Raw genomic sequence first — 20651 nt, 5'->3', positions numbered from 1 at the left:
TAGTAGACAGACTTGCATCCACTCTTGGCCCATCAATGACAAAAAAGACAAACGTCCCCCCATTGCCTCTACGTACTCCCCTACCTTTCTTGGAATGGTCCCACAGACAGGTGTCTCCGAAGAAAACAGCTCTGTCTTCCAGAAGGAGGGCCAGCCATGAGGAGGATCGGATGGCGGGCTGCCGGGAGGATCTCAGTTCCCAGGGTCCCTTATCGCCCCTCTCTCTCCCCTGGGCTGGGGTATACATTCACACCCAACCCAGGAAAGAGGCCTCAGCAGGAAGCTGGGGTGCCCACAGATACCTGAGGCCCAATCAAAGGAGATTAAGACTCTGAATCTTGAACCTGAAAAGAAAGAGGCCTCAGTACAAACACCACCCCTCAGTGATTCTCACCATTCCTTTGGCTGACACTGAAGGGTCCTCTGTACAATACACAGGGTGTTGTACTGGGGTCTCAGTGTGAGCCAGAAGAGTCAGAGCCTGGCCCTGTCCTCAAGGAGATGGCATTCTTGTACAAGAGTCAGACAGAACAAACCAAAAGACCAGGTGATAAGAGCTGGAGCAGACATATAATCAGAGCTCTGGGAGCGGATCCTGAACAGCCTGTGCTGGCCAGAGAAGGGCATTCCAGGTAAAGACACAGAAAGGCCAAGGCATATTTTTCTTTCATAAGCATACAGGCAGCAGTCTTTTACTCCAAGTAGCACTTTCCAGAAAAGAGGTGCTGATGGAAGAGAACAGTTCCTAAGAGGTTTAGATTCCAATTGTCTGGGCTGTTAATTAACTTTGCAATCCTTTAGTAAAGGTGAAGATGGGAGGATAACTCAAAGATAATAAAAGAGTGCATTTTAGAAGATACAGATGCCTATAAAAGTCCCCCAGAAACTCTTGCCCCATTTTCGTTCGGTTCAGAGAGAAAACACGTGGAAATAGATAGGCAGGAGGAATTATGCAAATTAAAACTGTAATCTTCACCACACTTAATCCTGCAAAAGTAATTATGGTGCTCTCACATTTTACACATCAAGAAATGCTGGTCCAGGATTTCCCTGGTGGTCCAGTGGTTAGGACTCCGCACTCCCAATGCAGGGGGCATGGCTTTGATCCTAGGTGGGGAACTAAGATCCAGCATGCTGCATGGTGCAACCAAAACTTTAAATTTTTTAAAAAAAATTCTAAGGAGGAAGCAATTATGATACACCTGTGAGCCATTCTGGGGGTCCTCAAGCAACTTAAATGTCTCAGTATTCCTCAAATACAGACCACCCACCCTTTGTACCAGGCCTGCTGATACAAAATGCTTTAATCCAGATCTACTATATCAGAATCTCTGAGGGTGGGGTCCAGAATCCATTTTAGCAAGGCCCCCCAGTCATTTCTTACACTAAAGTCTGTAAACTCATAATCACCGAGTCATCCATTTATTTACTCAACACATATTCCATAAGCGCTCATTATTGGCCAGACAGCGCTGTCCCAGGTACGCACAGATGTAAGCTAGAGCTGGGCAGTGGATGGAGCGTATGGAGAAGGATGTGAGGTGCGGAGAGCGGGCTGTCGCAGGAAGCCCAGGGAAGCCCTAAAATTCTTTTTAAATGAACTTGGAGTCTTATGTTTAATTGGAATACATTAGTTTTTCCTACTATAAACATCAAGAAAACCCTAGAAAGATGTATTAAGAGTAGATGAAGCTGGGCTTCCATGGTGGCACAATGGTTAAGAGTCTGCCCGCCAATGCAGGGGACATGGGTTGGAGCCCTGGTCCAGGAAGATCCCACATGCCGCAGAGCAACTAAGCCCGTGTGCCACAACTACTGAGCCTGTGCTCTGGAGCCCGTGAGCCACAACTACTGAAGCCCACGTGCCAAGAACCCGTGCTCCGCAGCAAGAGAAGCCACCGCAATGAGAAACCCGCACACCGCAAGGAAGAGTAGCCCCTGCTCTCAGCAACTAAGGAAAGCCCACGTGCAGCAACGAAGACCCAATGCAGCCTAAAATAAAAAATAAATAAATTTATTTAAAAGAAGATTAAAAAAATCATTTTATGTAGCCTTGTTATATGAAATGTTTAGAAATGATTAAACACGTAAATGGTTACATGTATGTATATATACATGTAAGTAAATTTAAATGGTATGAATGTTATGATAATAGTAATCGTTAAACAACATAGCAACCAAAAACAGAGATTCTGAAATATCCTTGCATTATTTATGACACTAGGGATAACTCAAACTGTTTTAGTTAAACCAGCGCACAAGAATCTTGCTCTGGTATCACAGACCTTCGCAGTCAATATAATTATCACTGCACGTGGTCTGGTTCTGTCTGTGACCATCACTTAGAACAGTTTTGGGTAAGCTGGAATTCTCATGAGATTACCAACTATAATAACAGAGGTGTTGGCCGGCAGAGTTATAATTACCGTCTGGAAACTCACTCTTTGTAGATATATTCTGAATACAGGCTTGCTTTATGTTTTCCCCCCAGCGTAACTGCCCAGGTTTCGTTTTAACCGTTTAAAAATGTAAACTGAAGGAACAAACTAATAATCAGCACTGGAGGTTCGTCGTGCTCCTTTTTCATTTGACTCGGTTAACAAGTAACCTTGAGGTAGGGCTCCTCTCGGTGATTCAGCAAGTCAATGTCCTGCAACAGTTAACAGTCTGAGCATTGAATGTGAATGACCTAGACTTCCTGGAAACAGAGGTCTCCAGTTTCACCATGGTGCCACGGTCCTTTAACACTCTGAAGTAAATCAATATTGTAGAAGTCATCAATGAGCTCCATTTCACACAGCCTTGAAAACTCAACAGGGATCTGAGGTACAAGGCGTCACGGAGCATTCATATTTTAGGAGGAAATGTGCATTCAGGTCCCTGGGCCAACTTTAGGAAAAAAAGATAACTCTTATCTACTGAAGGCTGTCCCATTAAAAAAGAGCAGCCAGAGGGCTTCCCTGGTGGCCCAGTGGTTGAGAGTTCGCCTGCCGATGCAGGGGACGCGGGTTCGTGCCGCGGTCCGGGAAGATCCCACATGCCGCGGAGCGGCTGGGCCCGTGAGCCATGGCCGCTGAGCCTGCGCGTCCGGAGCCTGTGCTCCGCAGCGCGAGAGGCCACAACAGTGAGAGGCCCGCGTACGGCAAAAAAAAAAAAAAAAAAAAAAAAAAAGAGCAACCAGAATGTCCTAAGTGGTGGAGAAAGAGGGAGTTCCACTTCCTCGTTCTCCCCATCCCTGACTGTGTCTGAGGCAGTCTCTGGTTCCGCCCAGAACACAAGCTCAGCTCCTGAGCAGCTAAGCCTGGAAACAGCAGGGCAGAGGGAAGGGAGCAAAGCAGGAAGCGTTTGCAAAGTAATTGCAAGGTGTTGGATTACAGGTAAGGTTTCTTCTCCTTTTAAGGTCTCCTTTGGGGATATAAACACCTTGGTAGATGAAGTGCTATCCGATTTAAAATACTAATGCACACCACTCCCCGGAGCCAAAACATCATACATAGAGTCCTCGAGGTCAGAGGAACAAATTCAAAGAGCCTCTTTCCCCCTTAGCTGCAAATAAAACTAAAACTCCTTTACAGTTCCTCTATAGCCACGCCCATCAAGCTCCCTCGCCCGGGGTATTATTTACATGTATGGAGAAGGGGGAAGGGAGCAATTTCTTTAACACCTGATCTAAGCGTCTGGTCTACAGCGTGATCTGAGCATTTGGTGATTACAGCTCTAATGCTCTCAACGATCTTAAACAACAACAGCTTCCCATTTTTTGTCCCCTGACTATTCGGAAAGCCTCGTGTGCTAGAGCATCTGACCTGAGGTCGCTGTTGTTATTGTTACGGTTATTATTATTACCATGTAGGGGGCAGAAAAGTTTTCCCTTCTTCCTTTCTAGGTTCTTTGCCTGGTCTGCTAATTAAATTGAAAGAAGACAGATTAACAGGAGAAAAGCAAACAAAAGTTTAATAACATGCATATATGGGGAAGACCCAGGAAAACTGAGTAAGTCTCTGAAATGGCAGAAGTCTGCACCTTAGATATCGTCTTCAGCTAAAGCAAAACAAGACTGCAGTGGGGATCAGCTCTGGGAGGTCACCAGGAAAAGCAGAGGAAACAAAGGTGCGGTTGTTATGCAGATTTAAGTCCTCACCTTCTGCACTGATAAGAGCTTCTAGAGATAAGGTCACGCCCCCTCCCCCCACCTTCCTGGAGCAGCTGGGGAGACACCCTTACAAATGGAGATTTCCCTTATACGTGTAAATGTCTCTTACAGAAAGGTAACTTCTACTGGGGTTTTCCAAAGCTTTCTCCCGTGGCTGCAGTTTCTTCAAATAATCAGCCTCAAATAATCCTTCTGCCAAAGAGACACACGTTGCAGTGGCCAATTTTGCGCCCCTACGACCACCACTGTTATTACTTTAACTGAGGTTCAGAAAGGTTAGGAAACTTGCCTCAGGTCAAGCAGTTAATAAGTGGCCCAGGCAGGACCTAAACTCAGGTGTGTGACTCCAAAACCTCTGCCCATGACCATTAAAAACATCAGAGAAAGTGAAGGCTGGCAGCTACACTCCTCTTCAGGTTACCCTTGGGGTTAACCTTGCCTGAGCTACTCTGATGTAAGAGCCACAAATCGGTTCCAGCAGTATATCATCTCAGTGAAGAACTGAATCATTAAATCATTTCAAGGTGGGGATCTCTTGTGACTCGGTGACACAGGAGTCCACTGGCCCCTGCAGAGCTGGGGGCCTCCCTCTCCCCGCCCCCTTCACCCACGGCCTCCCTGTCTCCTTTGCCCCAAGGGCGGTGCAGAATTCCGTCCACACCACAGACCGTTTGCACAGCAGCCCCCGTTGCAGGGCGGATGGTGCATCTGCTGCAGGGCAGAGAGGGGGGAGGCAACTCGAGAGGAGAGCCCCGTTTTTCCACAATCTTCCGTTTCCAGGCTCACAAAGGGAGCCACACGCAGGTCACGAGGCAACCATGTCACTGGTCTACTGACCTGGTTTAAGGTCTCTTAATTATGATCTATTCTTCAAGGTCCGTGCTCTCTGGCCAGTCACAGGCTGGGGCACACAGGGGCTGAGTGAAGAGTGGAGACGGCCCCGGGCAACCCCCTCCAGAAGTGCTAGTGATGGCTGTGCGGGGCAGTGCTCATCCCAGCCACAGCCCCACCTTATCCCCAGGGAGGGAGCAGCCCTGTTCACTTACACTGCCTCGGCCCCGGCCATCACTATCCCGGGGTACAACTGGGGGAATCAAGAATGGAACGACGCTACTATATATAAAGTAGATAATGAATGGGAACCTACTGTATAGCACAGGGAACTCTACTCGGTGCTCTCTAATGGCCTATATGGGAAAAGAATCTTAAAAAAGAGTGGATATATGTATATGTATGGCTGATTCACTTTTCTGTACACCTGATACTAACACATCGTTGTAAATCAAATATACTCCAATAAAAATTTTTTACAAAAGAATAAGAATGGGAACGAGGCATCTAGAAGCCAGAGGGAGACCAGCTCCTGGGCAGCTGAGTCGGGGGTAAACACAGCTGGGGTGAAGTGATGCGCAGAGACCAGGAACAGGGAAGAGGCTTGTTGTAGAAAGAGCAATGGACCAGGCATGCAGAGAGAAGGAGCTGGGAGGCACCAGCTCACACAGAGGAAGCTGAGAGCGTGAGGGCCAAGGGCCAAGACGGCTTTCGAGTCCCCAGCTTCAGTCCCCAGGGGGCTCAGGAATCTTGCAAGTATGAACATGGCTGTGTCCTCTCAACAACTACTCCCCGACTTGGTCCACGCTAGCAGGTTCCTGGCCACCAAAGACCTTCAACTAAAACCATCTACATACGCGTATAAAAAAATCATCCCTAGCATACTCTTTTCTTCAAGTGTTAACCAATTGTAATTGTGACCAGTCTTTAACTATAGTTTCTAGGTGCTTGCATCTCAACCCTGGCTGCACATGTGCACGTACAGAGGCACACACATGTGAATGAATACATGCTCACTCATATATATGTACAGACACACACACATGCATGTGTCTAGATACACACACACACACACACTAAGATAAAGTCTACCAGGAACTGCTGAAGGGCAGCCAGGGTTGAGATCCACTGTAGAGACTTGAATCCACCAAGTTTCTCCGTGTAGTCAGGGAAAGCAAATTCAAAAACATGAGGCACTTCCTCTGAAAATCATGAAACACAGCCTTACGTAAAGAAGGCACCTCAGAAGCCATGTACAGTAAGTCCCTACATATGAACCAGTTCCGGTCTGAGAGCATGTTCGAAACACGTCCAACTTGTTCATAAGTCCAACAAAGTTAGCCTAGGTCCCCAACTAACACAGTTGACTCTCTAGTACTGCACTGGAATAGGTTTATAATACTTTTCACACAAATAATACATAAAAGTAACGCAAAAAATAAAGAAAACATTTTGACTCTTACAGCACGGTACCTTGAAAAGTGCAGTAGTACAGTACAACAGCTGGCATGCAGGGGCTGGCATCGAGTGAACAGGCAAGAAGAGTTACTGACTGGAGGAGGGAGAGGAGGTGGGGGATGGTAGAGCTGAAGGATCGTCAGCGACAGGAGACGGAGGGCGAGCTGCAACGTCACTCACACCTGACGTGGATGGCACAGGTTCTGGTTCCTTGCTAGAACCAGATGCACATTCGCATCTTTGAAAGCTCGCAACTTGAGGGTTCGTATGTAGCGGACTTAACTGTAGTTGAATCCCTTGCTTTTAAAACAATGGAATGTAAAGCCCATTAGTGTGGAGCGTCTCCCTGCAGGAAGTGACATCATGGATTAGATGGACTGCTGGAATTAGAACTAAGTTCCCTAGTCCAAAAAGTTTTGTGTACGTCTAATTTTCGCAAATTAAGTCTTTTACAAATCAGCAAACCCATTATTTAAAGCAATCCTGAAAAAAATCATTCTGATATCCAATTCACGATCTCCTAAGTGTATCTGTGTTGAGACTTTGGATTCTTGTACCTGAAGCTTCTTTTCTTTTCTTTTCTTTTTTAACATCTCTATTGGAGTAGAATTGCTTTACAATGGTGTGTTAGTTTCCGCTGTATCACAAAATGAATCAGCTATACATATACATATATCCCCATAGCCCCTCCCTCTTGCGTCTCCCTCCCACCCTCCCTACCCCACCCCTCTAGGTGGTCACAAAGCACCGAGCTGATCTCCCTGTGTTATGCGGCTGCTTCCCACTAGCTATCAATTTTACACTTGGTAGTGCGTATATGTCAATGCCCCTCTCTCACTTCATCCTAGCTTCCCCTTCCCCCTCCCCGTGTCCTCAAGTCCATTCTCTATGTACATGAAGCTTCTTAAAATGGAGCAGATTTATGGCCTCCAACACTAGCGTAAGCAAGATCCAATAGAGAAGGTAAATCTGCTACCACGATGAACAGTAAAATTCCTGAAGCCAGACTCTGGAGTCTTATGCGGGGTTATTAATATGGGTACAGTAGTTACTAAATTTGGAGAGAGGGAGGGAAGTGCAAGCAGTAGCAGAAGGTCGGGAGTGAACTTAAGGGTTCGCTCTAAGTGACCTCACGACAGTATCATTCTAAAGACTTCTTCAGAAAATTTTAAAAAAAAGAGGGGGCTCTTCCACCAATATGCTATTGCACTAGTAGAGTTTTCAGACTGAATTTTAGAAAACTGAGCCTCCAAGATTGCCCTAAATAAAAACAGGAAGAGAAAACCCATTAAGCAGTTATTGACCGTTAACACAGAAACATGGAAAGGCTTGTCAGATCTTTGGCATCTGGGTTACTAGAGGAAAGTAAGGTCCCTCAAAAAATAGAACCATGGGAAAGTAAGCTTTGGTGGGATAGGGGTGACAGCGCGGATTCTGGTTGTGCTAGAGGAAGAAATCCTGCCTGATGGCATGGCGAGGGCAGCCTGAAGAACCAGGTACAGCCCGAGGGCACTGGAGAAGGGCGGTGGGGACATTAAAGAAAAGGCTCTAAGTGAACCCCCAAAACACACGTCACCAATGTCAGTTTCAAAAGGTCTCTTCTTAGGAGTTGCGTTCTTCCTGATGGGATATTTTCACACTGACTGCCTTGAACTGCAAGCTGATATTCTATTTCCATTCTAGAAAGATCATTGTGCGTTCACATAACACATTGTTCATAACACATTCTGTTTTCCTTGTCGCTAATCGGTCAAACTCGGGAAGAGACCATGAGCATTCTTCCTTTAATGGCACCGTGGAATTAATTCCCTCTGAGAAAACTGAGAATAAAGAAGTTAGGTCATTACATTCAACACTCTCGGGAAAGTAGTAACTGTTTTGCTGCTCCCAGGAGAAACCCATCCTGAGTCATAACTGTAGACAACATTCACAACCAACAGAAGAAGGTGCTTTTCAAGGCTCTCACTACCTGAGGACATCCACGACAGCCTTCCCATGACTTAGGGATTTTCCAAGTATGGATCCTATGAATCAGAGATGCAAAAGTTATAAAAGAGCAACACATGGCTACATATTCAAAATGCCTCTAAAATTTAGTCCATCCTTTCACCAAAAAAAGAAACAGTTTGAGATTAACGATACTCAAGCAAACCTTAGTGTCTGGTACAATCACAGTATCAATATATGTGTGTTCAACGGTTAATGGTTTATTAGCTGAAAGAATGAATGAGTGAAAGAAATAGTAAGTATCTTGTAACTTGCCTTTTGTACCTAGGCATTTAAAGTTCTTTTCTTAACCCCAGCCTCTCGGCTTGCGGGATCTTACATCTTAGTTCCCTGATCAGGGATCAAACCCTGGTCCTGGCAATGAAAGCGCAGAGTCCTAACCAAGAGACCGCCAAGGAATTCCCTGCAAGTTCTTATTTACCTTCCTCTCTCTGATCTGATTAGGTCAATTTCTCTGCCAGTGTTACCAAATGCCTCTCTCGTCCACAGTCATTGCACAAAACAACTTCTGTGAATGGTGATGGGAAACACTAATAACATATTGAATCATAAATGCCTCTACTCTCCTGTTTCTCTAGATTAAAATGTTCCAGCCAAAATTCTGTCTGACTTACACCTCATCCTCTGGGTTATTTGCTTGTTTGGGTTTACACCTTCAAATCAGCTTGATTCACTCCCTCTTGAATCACAGGTCCCAATTCTGCAGCCTAAATCAGCTCACATCCGAGAAGACCCCTGAAGGATGTGTGCTGAGGAGGCTTAATCCGCCTACCTAATCCCACCTTAACCAACAGGCAGCCTTTACTGCACAAATTAATCACACCAGCTCAAATGACGACACTACCCTCCAATAAGGCTACATTGATTTTCACAGTGTCCTTTCTACAGATATTTCTAAGTGATTCCAATTCATTCCCTCAATCGCCTGGAGTCACAACATGCTTATAAAGTGTATTAGTAACTCAAATGTAAAACATGCCCTAACCTTCAAGGCCTCCACCATGTTTAGATTCTCAACTGTCTCTCTCTGTTCTAAAACCAACTGCCGAGGGGCTTCCCTGGTGGCATGGAGGTTAAGAATCCACCTGCCGGGCTTCCCTGGTGGCGCAGTGGTTGAGAGTCCGCCTGCCGATGCAGGGGACACGGGTTCGTGCCCCGTTCCGGGAAGATCCCACATGCCGCGGAGCGGCTGGGCCCGTGAGCCATGGCCGCTGAGCCTGCGCGACGGGAGCCTGTGCTCCACAACGGGAGGGGCCATAACAGTGAGAGGCCCGCGTACCGCAAAAAAAAAAGAATCCACCTGCCAATGCAGGGGACACGGGTTCGAGCCCTGGTACGGGAAGGTCCCACAAGCCACAGAGCAATTAAGCCACTAAGCTGTGCACTGCAACTACTCTAGAGCCCACAAGCTACAAGTACTAAGCCTACGTGCCACAGCTACTGAAGCCCGTGCGCCTACAGCCTGTGCTCTGCAACTGCAACAAGAGAAGCCACCGCAATGAGAAGCCTGCGCATCGCAACGAAGAGTAGCCCCCGCTCGCCGCAACTAGAGAAAGGCTGCGCACAGCAACAAAGACCCAATGCAGCCAAAAAATAAATTAATTAATTAAAAATAAATAAAATAAATAAAACCAACTGCCGGTAGGCTGAATATTGTGTGTGTGTGTGTGTGTGCGTGCGCACGCACATGTCCCATACGTTGAAACCTAACCCACAGGGTGATGTTATTAGGAGGTGGGGTTTTTGAAAGGTGACTAGGTCATGAAGGTGGAACCCATATGAATGGGATTAGTGCCCTTATAAACCAGCCCAAGAAAGCTCCCTTGCCCCTTCCACCGTGTGAGAAAACGATGAGAAGTCCGCAACCAGAAACAGGGTTCTCACCAGAGCCTGACAATGCTGGCACCCTGATCTCAGACTTCCAGCCTCCAGAACTGAGAAATTTTTGTTGCTTTTAAGCCACCCAGTCTATGGTACTTTGCTACAGCTGTACGAACCTAATAAAACACCAACTTACTTCTTCCATGCTGAGTCCATGCTCTCCCTGGCTCTTTCAAATCCCACCTCTCTTCTACACCCTTTTCAGTCATTTCTCAAATGCTTAAAATAATCATCTCTTGGCCAAAGAGCAATGACCACCTTTTTGCCTTAGAATTTACTTCCTCCCCAAACCCTTATTTTAGATTACTGGCCCACTCTACTGCTCATCATTTAGGGAATTTGCTACCTTTACCCATGGAAATACTAGGTAGTATTTGTGTTTGAAGTCCTCCATCAAGGACTGGGCAGCTCACTGGAGCACGCACAGATAGTAATGGAGAAAGGATGAAGAGAAATACAAAAGGGTTACTGTTAGACTCTTCTGTTCAATACAGATACTTCAATGTTGCAAACATGGGCATATAATAGATACAAAGTGGATCAGACCTCAAGCCAACACATTGTAACCCCTTTCTTTGCCTGTGGTTATGCCCATGATACCAAACCCTAGGGGTAAAATAGATGCAACTCTTTGTAAGAAAATTAGGAAAATTTGAATCTATCCCATCTATTTATGGGGCACCCATATGTGCAACCCATTAAACAAACATTTAATGAATGTCTCTTATCTTAAGGCACTTTGCCAGTTGTTGGGAAAACAGAAGACAGGGAGTCCTTGCCCTCAAGGAACTTTCAACTTAGTGGGATGCAGTCACACAACAGGACACAGCAACACAGTGTGATAAGTGCAGGTAAAGGAGCTGAGTACCAGGTGCACAGGAATACCAAGGGTCCAAGAACCCAGTCAGGATCCAGACAGGATAGAGAATTCAGGGCATAGGAAAGGGGCATATACAAAAGGCCGGGTGTGAGTATGAGGGAGGGCAAGTACTGGGCTGGGTACTTTGGGGGATGCACAGCACTGACACACACACACCTTACATTCCTCCTGGGGGAATAACACCTGAGTGCAGAGATGGAGATGGTTTAGGATAGGGTGGGCTCTCCAATCAGTGTTCGGAGCAGTGTTCTGAGTGTCTCTCCTCATCAGGAGATCAGAAAAGAGAAAGATCCCCAAGGAAGACATGAAGGCTGGGGGTGGAAAACGCGATCTGAGGCAGCCGCAGAACAATGGGTACATGGGGCAGGGAGGGGAGGTCCTGCTGCCGTGGCAATGACCTGAACGGAGCTGTACATGGGCAGAGAAGAGGGCATCTTCCAGACAAGGTTAGAGCAGAAAAACTACAGAGAGCCGAGAGGAGGTGGTTAAGGGACTGCCTAGCTTCTGAGTCAAGTAACTCCTAGCCTATTAGAATAACTGAGACCTCTAGAGAGGTTAATGCACCTCTAGAGAAATCTGATAAATAGGACTGCATGGTGTGGAAAGAGTACTAAACTAGCAGTCAAGAGACCTACTGCTCTTCCCCAGTTCTCCGTCAAATGAGGGTGCATAAGGACAGTGTCCATAAATGATATGGGAAATCAACTTAGTCCTTCACAACCAGCATTCTTTTTCTTCTTCTTTAAAAAAAAAATATGAAATAAAACAGAACATAGTGGGACTGCCCTGGTGGCACAGTGGTTAAGGATCTGCCTGCCAATGCAGGGGACATGGGTTCGAACCCTGGTCCGGGAAGATCCCACATGCTGCGGAGCAACTAAGGCCGTGCGCCACAACTACGGAGCCTGCGCTCTAGAGCCCGCGAGCCACAACTACGGAGCCTGTGTGCCACAACTACTGAAGCCCGTGTGCCTACAGCCTGTGCTCCGCAACAAGAGAAGCCCCTGCAATGAGAAGCCCACACACCACAACGAAGAGTAGCCCCCGCTCGCCACAACTAGAGAAACCTCGCACGCCGCAACTAGAGAAACCTCGCGCGCAGCAACAAAGACCCAACACAGTCAAAAATAAATAAATATATTTATTTAAAAAAAAAAAAAAGCATAGTCTGCATGTGTATTGCCCACAGGCAAAAATATTGTTTTGTGAGACATTTGCTTCTGATATATAGACACAGATGTGTATGTGTGCGCTTGATCTAGATGTAAAATGTGTTTATTGTGGGGTCACAATCCAAAAATGTTTGAAAAGCACAGGACAAGAAGATTTGAAAGGTTTCTTCAAATCCTAAGATTCTCACTTAGCCTTTAAGTTCTAACCTATTTTACAGGTGAGTAACTCAATCTAGACATGAGTTCTGGTATAAAGTTAAATAAATCCTGGGCAAAGTTAAGCTATACCAGCACATAATTCAAAATTTAACCTTACCTAAAACAATGCCCTTAATTAAATTAAATATGACAAGTCTCCAGGAAATAACTATGCCTCACATATGTTGTAACACAGACACACCTGCATATTCAGGGCAAAGGGTTAGCCTTACATCTGAAAGGATTTCATTCTAATCCAGACACGCATATCTGAAAGGATTTCATTCTAATCCAGACAGGCACATACAGGAACAGTGTTCTGCAGAAATTTTATCATAAGACCTATTCAAGGTAGGATTTTAATGTTTCACTTTAAAAAGATCTAATGCCAACCCTTATTTTTAATACCTTTACCAACAGCAAATTCTAGCAATCTATTGATTGTGTGTGACACACATACTTTTGAAACCCTTTACTGGAACAGGTGGCTTTTTAACTTGTAGATTCTGACTCAGTGTCTCTGCCTATGGTACCATCTCAGCCTAAACCACTTTCAAAAAGCTATCATCCAAATGAACTCCTTCAGGACTTCAGGAGAACGTGAATAAGCAACATATTGAATCCTAAGTACTTCCCTGTTGGACAAGTCATCTTCCCAGAAAGGCACAGGGTAATTTATGAGCGTATGTATGAACAGGAATGGAGACAAAAAGCACTAATGTTGGCAGTCTGTATGAGCCGAGCAATCACATTTTAGATAAAGACTATACGTGTCAATAGCCATAACAGTGCCAATTAAACTTATTCTGGGGACTCTTTCATCTGAAGCAATCGGATGTCATAGGAGACATGATCTCAGGTATTTTCACCATCCCTGGTACCAGGTGGCTGGGGCAAAATCATAGATACCCAAACCGGAGCACGAACAGGTGACACGACTTGCCCACTTACCAGACTTCTGCCTCACTCGGACTAACACTCAAGTTTTGTTTGCTGGTCTTACTAGGTCTAGCCCCGAAACCACGCCCCCAATTTCTGCCTTGCACAAAAAAGGCCCTCCCTCGATAAAATACTTTGTAGTTCTCCTGTGAATGCTAACTCAAGGTCAAGAGATTCCCCAAACCCTGTACCGTAAGATTCCAACTCATCCTGGGTTTTTACTGAGGCTCTGAGGAAGGTGCCAGGCCCACAGGCACGAGCTAACTCCCTGCCCGCAGTGCCAGCTACTCAGCCCCACCAGGAGGCAAACTTCACACCACCCGACCCTGCGGCTGACTCCACGGATGCCCAGACACGGCCCCGCCGAGCACTTTACAACCGGAACGTCTTTTGGAAGTCTTCCCGTCTCGCCCCCTGATTTTACAAGGAAGGAAACAGAGGTATGAGACTCGCGCGCCTTCCCCAAGGTCACTTCAGCCTGAGGACCTCCAGCCTCTGGCTGCCAGCTCACACAAACTAAACGCGAACCAAGCTGTTTCTGCCCGGTATTTAAGCACCCCAACGTTGCCACTTGCGGTAACCAGAACCACAAAAGACCCAGCCGGTGGATCGGGGGCACCCGGGCGCGCCAAAGCAGGCAAAATCCTCCGAGTCCGAACTCTCCAGGAACCCGAGGGCTGGCGGAGTTTTTGGAGGGGGTGAGAGAAAGCCAGGGAGCGAGAAGAAAAGAGAATCCACGGCGGCCGCGGGGCGGCGGGTGGGGTGGGGGGGTCTCTGCTCGCCCACAGCCCCGGACGAGGGGCCCCTTTCCTCTCAGGCCGCCCCAGAGGCCCCCAGGGGACCCCCCCGCCCGCCTCCCCGCAGTGGCAGGCCAGGCCTGGCGACCGCCGCCGGGCTCACCGGGTGCGTAGCGCCTGCCACGCGGCGTCGATGTCGGCGTAGAGGTTCTTCTCGGAGGGCTTGCCCGAGCTGACGCCGTAGCCCGAGTAGTCGTAGGAGAAGATGTTGCAGTTGATGCGCGAGCCGAGGCCGATGTAGAAGCTGCACATCTGGCCGAGGTCCACGGCGTTGCCGTGCGAGAAGAGCAGCGTGTAGCGGCTGGAGGGCGCGCAGCGCACGAACATGCAGCCGAGCCGGTTGTCCCGGGCCGTGCGCGAGAAGAAGACCTCGACGGCGTCCAGCTCGCGCTGCGAGTACTGCCAGTCGGCGCGCTCACTCAGGTGCAGGCTGCACGCGCCGGGCCCCGAGCCCGCGCCCTCCTCGGGCTGCTGCGGCGCCGGCTGGGCCGCGGCGGTGGCGGCGGCGGCGGCGGCCGAGGCCGGGGCGCGGGCGCCGGGGCCGCGCTGCTCGGGCGCCAGCACCGTGTAGGTGGGCTCGGGCGGCAGGAAGGCCAGCTTGGCGGCGATGCGGCTCGGGCAGGGCGGGCAGCAGAAGAGCCAGCACAGCTCGCCCAGCGAGAAGCCGTTCATCCTGGGGCCTGGCTCGGGCATCGGGGCGGCCTCGAGCCCGCCGCCGCCAGTACGGCAGGCAGGCAGGCTGGCTCGGGTGCGAGGGCGGGCGGGCGCGCGGCGAGGAGCGCGCGAGCAGAGCACGGAGGGCGGCTGCTGCCCGCCCGCCCGGCGGCAGGAGGACGGGGGGGAGGGGAAGGGCAGGAGGAGGGAGGCGGGGCCGGCCCGGCGGGCGCCGAGCTTAGAGTCGGGGCGGGTCAGCGGCGGCCCCGCGGGCCGGGCGAGGCGCGGGCGGCCGGGGCCCGCGCGCTGCACACAAAGCGGGCGGCGGCGGCGGCCATGCCGGCTCGAGCGCACCGCCCCCAGGCCCCCGCTCCCGCACGACCGCCGCCACCGCCGCCACTTCCGGGTTACCGAGCGCCCGCGCCCCGGCCGGGCCCCGGCGCCGGGCTCGGCATCTGGGCGGGGCTCCCCGGCCACCTCCTCCGACTCCGCGTGTGAGGGCGCGGGCACCTGCTCTGGCCTGGGAAGCGAGTCCTCCTCCCCGGGACGGACCGGGGCCCGGAACATGGGGCGCCCGGCTTAGGTGTCTGCGTGGGGGGCAAGGGGTTAGATCCCCAGAGGGGACCCTGGAGGGGGCGCCGGCACCTTTAGCCCCCTGGGAAGCACGACCTGGGGCCGACAGGGGCTCTCCGGGAGCGCAGGGACCCGGAGGAGCGGGGCACCCGGGCTTAGGCACGTGGGGCAGGTGGGCCGATCCCCAGGCCGGACAGTGGAAGTGGCGCGGGTATCCTCCCCGATCGGACCATTCCCCTCTCTCCCCTCCCCCTGAAATTCCCTTCCTCAAATCCAAGTTTTCTCATGCATGGAGGTTCTTGGGAATCTATTGAAAATTTAACGAGTGGAAGAGAGTTGGAATGAACCTGAAATACTTGACTCTTTGGGTCCGTGGTGCTTTCTGAACTGCCTCTTCCCAAAGTCATAGGACCATAAAGGGTACTGGTGGTGTGGGGTAGAGCGGCGATCGCTGTATTTCCCTGTTACAGGAGGCTGTTTCTGCATATGTAGCCACAGTATTGCTTTCCTAGGGACATGACTGGGCCTTTAGTAAATCCCTGTATCTATAAAAGTCAGCTACTATAACAGGGCCGCGCTGTACAGTTAGCAATATATCACGTGGCCGTTGTCATTTCTAATCCCACGGGCCTTAGATTTTCTAGTAGCAACTAGGCGTCCTTTACAGCGCTAGTTTCTCAAGGCTTGTTTCTCGGGCCCCGGATTTTTAATGGTCTTGATCAGGAAAGATTTTATAATGATTTAAATCCATTGTAATCTTGGCATGCACCTTTAAGTAATTTTTCCCCCCTCCAAATATTACTCTCAGTGCCTTGAGACTGAGTAAGCTCCGGTGCCAACTTCGCAGAGCCTTCTATCCTTCCTTTCTCCTCCTGAATTGGCAGCTGAATTCTCTTTCAGGAATTGACAGGAGATACCCTTCCTGGACTGCCAGCAGGGCAGCTAAACACATGGAAGTTGCCAGCATCACCACTCTGGATCTGTTGTTTTAACTCACAGACATCCAGGAGAATTTAAACATTGTTGTGGCTTTTGTGGAAGGTGTTTTTTTAATTATTAATTTTTTTGTGGTATGCGGGCCTCTCACTGTTGTGGCCTCTCCCGTTGCGGAGCACAGGCTCCGGACGCGCAGGCTCAGCGGCCATGGCTCACGGGCCTAGCCGCTCCGCGGCATGTGGGATCTTCCTGGACCGGGGCACAAACCCGTGTCCCCTGCATCGTCAGGCGGGAAGCCCCGAAGGTGTATTTTTTTTTTTTGCGGTACGCGGGCCTCTCACTGTTGTGGCCTCTCCCGTTGTGGAGCACAGGCTCCGGACGTGCACCGCTCCGCAGCATGTGGGATCTTCCCAGACCGGGGCACGAACCCATGTCCCCTGCATCGGCAGGCGGACTCAACCACTGCGCCATCAGTCGAAGGTGTATTTTTGAGCACCTTCATCTAAATGAATTTACCCATACTGATTTCTTTTTTCTTTCTTTCTTTATTTGGCTGTGTTGGGTCTTCACTGCTGCACACGAGCTTTCTCTAGTTGTGAGCAGGGACTACTCTTCGATGCGGTACACGGGCTTCTCATTGTGGTGGCTTCTCTTGTTGCGGAGCACAGGCTCTAGGTGCACAGGCTTCCGTAGTGGCGGCACGCAGGCTCAGTAGTTGTGGCTCACGGGCTCTAGAGCGCAGGCTTAGTTGCTCTGCGACATGTGGGATCTTCCCAGACCAGGGATCGAACCCGTGTCCCCTGCATTGGTAGGCAGATTCTTAACCACTGCACCACCAGGGAAGTCCCCATACTGATTTCTATAACCTTCAGGACCTGGTTTTAAAAGGTTATTTCTTCACTAAAATATTAATAGTTATTAAATGTTTTTGAAACTGTCCAAAAACTTGGGCTAAAGAAAACTTGGTTGGCAAAGCCTGTTCAGACTAAATATTTGAAGTGCTATTTTAACGTTATTTGCACTTGGTGATGTTTCACCCCAAACCAAATTTTATCTTCTGGAGATTAGGTTTCCCTTTCTAAAAAGCTTTATAACTTGCTACTGTTTAGGCACTTTGTTTCTTGTATTCAACATATACTGACGTAATGTTTTTCATGCTCACAGCACCTAAGATGTTAGAACTTTTGTGCTGAAGCTATAAAGATAAGACAGCCCCTGCTCTCAAGTACCTTACAATTTAATTAAAGTATTGGCAGAAGATTCAGAACACTTTTCCCCATGCATTCAAAACAAAACAGAACAATCAAAAAAAACCCCAAATCCCTGTAAAAGCTAAGGGAATGGTTTTGAATCCTGGTTCCATGGTGATATTTCTGTGGGAAGGTAAGGTGATAGCCAAGTGTGTTATTCCCTAGTCTTATTCAGAATAAAATAGGATTTGAGGAACTGAAATGAAAAAGTGTTTTAACATGCCCCTTGGTCAGTCTTTCTCCAATACTGCTCTCCTCATCTGTCTTTTGATGGGACTTGAATAGCATGGCAGTTCATGAAAGAGTGAGAGTCCCAAGTAGGTGCGTATAACGTGCAGCTGGTGGAAGAGACCAGCTTTATATTCCAGATGGCCTGGTAGCAGTAGTGTTAATATTGTTAGGAAAATTTTAAAGTCAGATATTTGTTTTTTTACATCCCTAAAGGATTTGTGGAGTGTCATGGAGTAAAATACCAATAAATAAGTAAATAAATAAAAGCCTGGTTTTTATTTTCATCCTCTTGGAAGGCTACACAGAGGTGGATTCAAAGAGCATTTATTGTGGGAGGGAGATGCAAGAGGGAGGAGATATGGGCATATATGTATACATATAGCTGATTCACTTTGTTATACAGCAGAAACTAACGCACCATTGTAAAGCAATAATACTCCAATAAAGATGTTAAAAAAAAACAAACAGAGCATTTATTTCCCTGGAGAGTATGTTGGTTCAGGTTTGTGGGAATATTAAATTGAGACCCTTTTTTAAATGAAATTGCCCATATTGATTTCAATAACCTTCCAGGCCTGGTTTCAAAAGACCATGTCTTCACCAAATCATTTTTACATGTTTCTGAACTATTCAAAAACTTGGCTAAAGAAAAATCTGGTTGACAAAGACTGTTCAAACTATGTATTTGAAATCTGTTTTTAAGTTATTCAAACTTCATGAAGTTTCACCTAAAACCAAAATGTTATCTGTGCCATAGAATAGAGCTCCCAAATGTTTCTCACCCCATGCCACACATAGTCATGGTCAAGTTTGTGTGGCCCCTTGAGACAATGCCCCCTCCCACCCAGGGAGGGTGCCTCCCCAGACAGAAGGGGTTCAATATCTGCACGCCTCTCACACCCACAACAAATGTGGCTGCGTGCCTTGGCATATTGGTTGGCGAACTTCAACATGCAGCACAGGAAGAATAAATTTGCCCTATAGAATGCAAAAGTCAGGGATTACTAGCTGTTCACTTTGCCCTTAAAGAATGTCTCTTTGGCTCTTCCTACATTTTAGTAGAGAAAGACGTTAAGTTTGGGTCTAGATCAGCAAACGTATTTACTAGCTACTTACCATGATTCGGTCACTGAGCTGATGTGCAGAATGCAAAGGTGGCTAAGACACAGTCCCTCCTGCCCTCCACAAGCTCATTGGTCCGCTGCTCAGACTAACTCTGCATCCTGCTAAGCCAGTCTGGGTCCGTAAACTAAACGATATTCCAAGTAGCTAAATGCCTTGGTCTCAAATTGTTTAGTATTGGCCCTTTACACACTGAACTTTTCTACCAGATCGGTCGGCTTGATTTTGAGTGGGTCGAGATGGCCTCAGTTGTGTCAGCAGTGTAGAGGAGAATGATCCATTTTTCACTGACCGTAAGAGGAGGAGATTTATGCTTCAAAACTGAATATGGTGGTTTCGATGAAAGGTAAAAGAGAAATCTAAGATACATTGCCCCCCAGGAATTCCCTGGTGGTCCACTGGTTAGGACGCGGTGCTGTCACTGCCAGGGCCCTGGTTCAATCCCTGGTCGGGGAATTAAGATCCCGCAAGCCGGGTGGCACAGCCAAATTAGGAAAAAAAAAAAAAAAAAAAAAATGAGTGCCCTGTTTTACTTTTGCTTTTCTTTTCTTTTTTTTAAATTTAGGACTGGATGCTCTCTGAGGGCAAGGATCATGCCTATTTTGGTCACCACTGTTTCTTCCATGCCTGGCTAAAAGAAGATGCTCAGTAAATATTTATTAAATTGATCAAGTAAAGAATGAGTGAGTGATTTAGTGAGTGCATCAAGAGATCAAGACTGTACCTTCTGTTTTGGGCAGTATTATTGAAGGACAGGCTTTGTGGAAGACACAGAAGTCCAAAGCCCATGCCAGCATCCCCCTGCAGGAATAGACTACACACGCCCTCCGTATGAGGAGTTGTGGCATTCTCCCCATCTTTCTTATCAACAGAGCTCAGGTTTTGTTCTGGGTAACGATGCTCCCAGCTAAGATGCACAGTCACCTGGCCTTCCCTGCTGTGAAGATGGCCACAGGACACAGTTCTGGCTACTAGTCTCTATGTGGAGAGTTTTGCAGAGCTTCTGGAAAGACTTAACAGAGCCAGACTCATCTGGAATGTTCCTCTTTGCCCTTCCCCTTGGTTCCCACTTGGGTTGCAGGCATTATTATTATTAGAGCTATGGGAGCCACCTTGCCACTATGAGGGTGAATTTCATAGTTGAAGATGGTGGAGAAGAAAGATAAAATTCTAGATCCTTCGTGGCATCGTTGAATAGCTGCCCAGCTTTGCCTTCATCTCGGCGGCTTCTTATTCTGTGAGAATGATAAGTCACTTTATGTAACTGTAGTTGAGTATTTTGTTACCCGTAGCCTCATGCAATAATTAGGAATCGGATTCAGGAATCAGAAACAAAAGATCTTACGTTGTTCTTAACTGCTTTCTCAATAAAATCAAAGAATATTGGTTGATGAACAATGGAACAGTTTTGCCTGAATCCTGCTTTTTCCCCCATTTAAAAAAAATATTAAAGTATGCCTGAAGATGGGATAGATTTTTGAGACGATATCTATTAAATGCATTGGAAATGTGAAGAAAATCAAGCTTATAATTTTGAAAATAGTATAGATGACACTTGAGGCAATTCCA

At 47.9% G+C, this 20651-nt stretch overlaps 1 protein-coding gene and 1 long non-coding RNA gene across 2 annotated transcripts in view; one reads left to right on the top strand and one right to left on the bottom strand.

Annotated features, from left to right (window-relative positions):
* The window catches only part of ABHD17C (abhydrolase domain containing 17C, depalmitoylase), a 57583-nt gene extending 42460 nt beyond the window's left edge, over window positions 1-15123 (bottom strand). Inside the window, exon 1 of the mRNA XM_032624561.1 lies at window positions 14420-15123. Within this exon, the coding sequence (XP_032480452.1) occupies window positions 14420-15009 (590 nt within the window). The 5' untranslated portion in view covers window positions 15010-15123. The remainder of the gene's footprint in view (window positions 1-14419) is intronic.
* On the top strand, window positions 12401-20485 carry LOC116749801. The gene is made up of 2 exons (XR_004348697.1): window positions 12401-13959; window positions 19648-20485. It is a non-coding gene; the product is annotated as an uncharacterized LOC116749801 (long non-coding RNA).
* The last annotated feature ends 166 nt before the right edge of the window (window positions 20486-20651 follow it).

Source organism: Phocoena sinus, chromosome 2 (genome assembly GCF_008692025.1).
Source record: "Phocoena sinus isolate mPhoSin1 chromosome 2, mPhoSin1.pri, whole genome shotgun sequence".
Taxonomy (NCBI): Eukaryota; Metazoa; Chordata; class Mammalia; order Artiodactyla; family Phocoenidae; genus Phocoena; species Phocoena sinus.
This window is presented reverse-complemented; position numbering and strand designations above follow the sequence as displayed.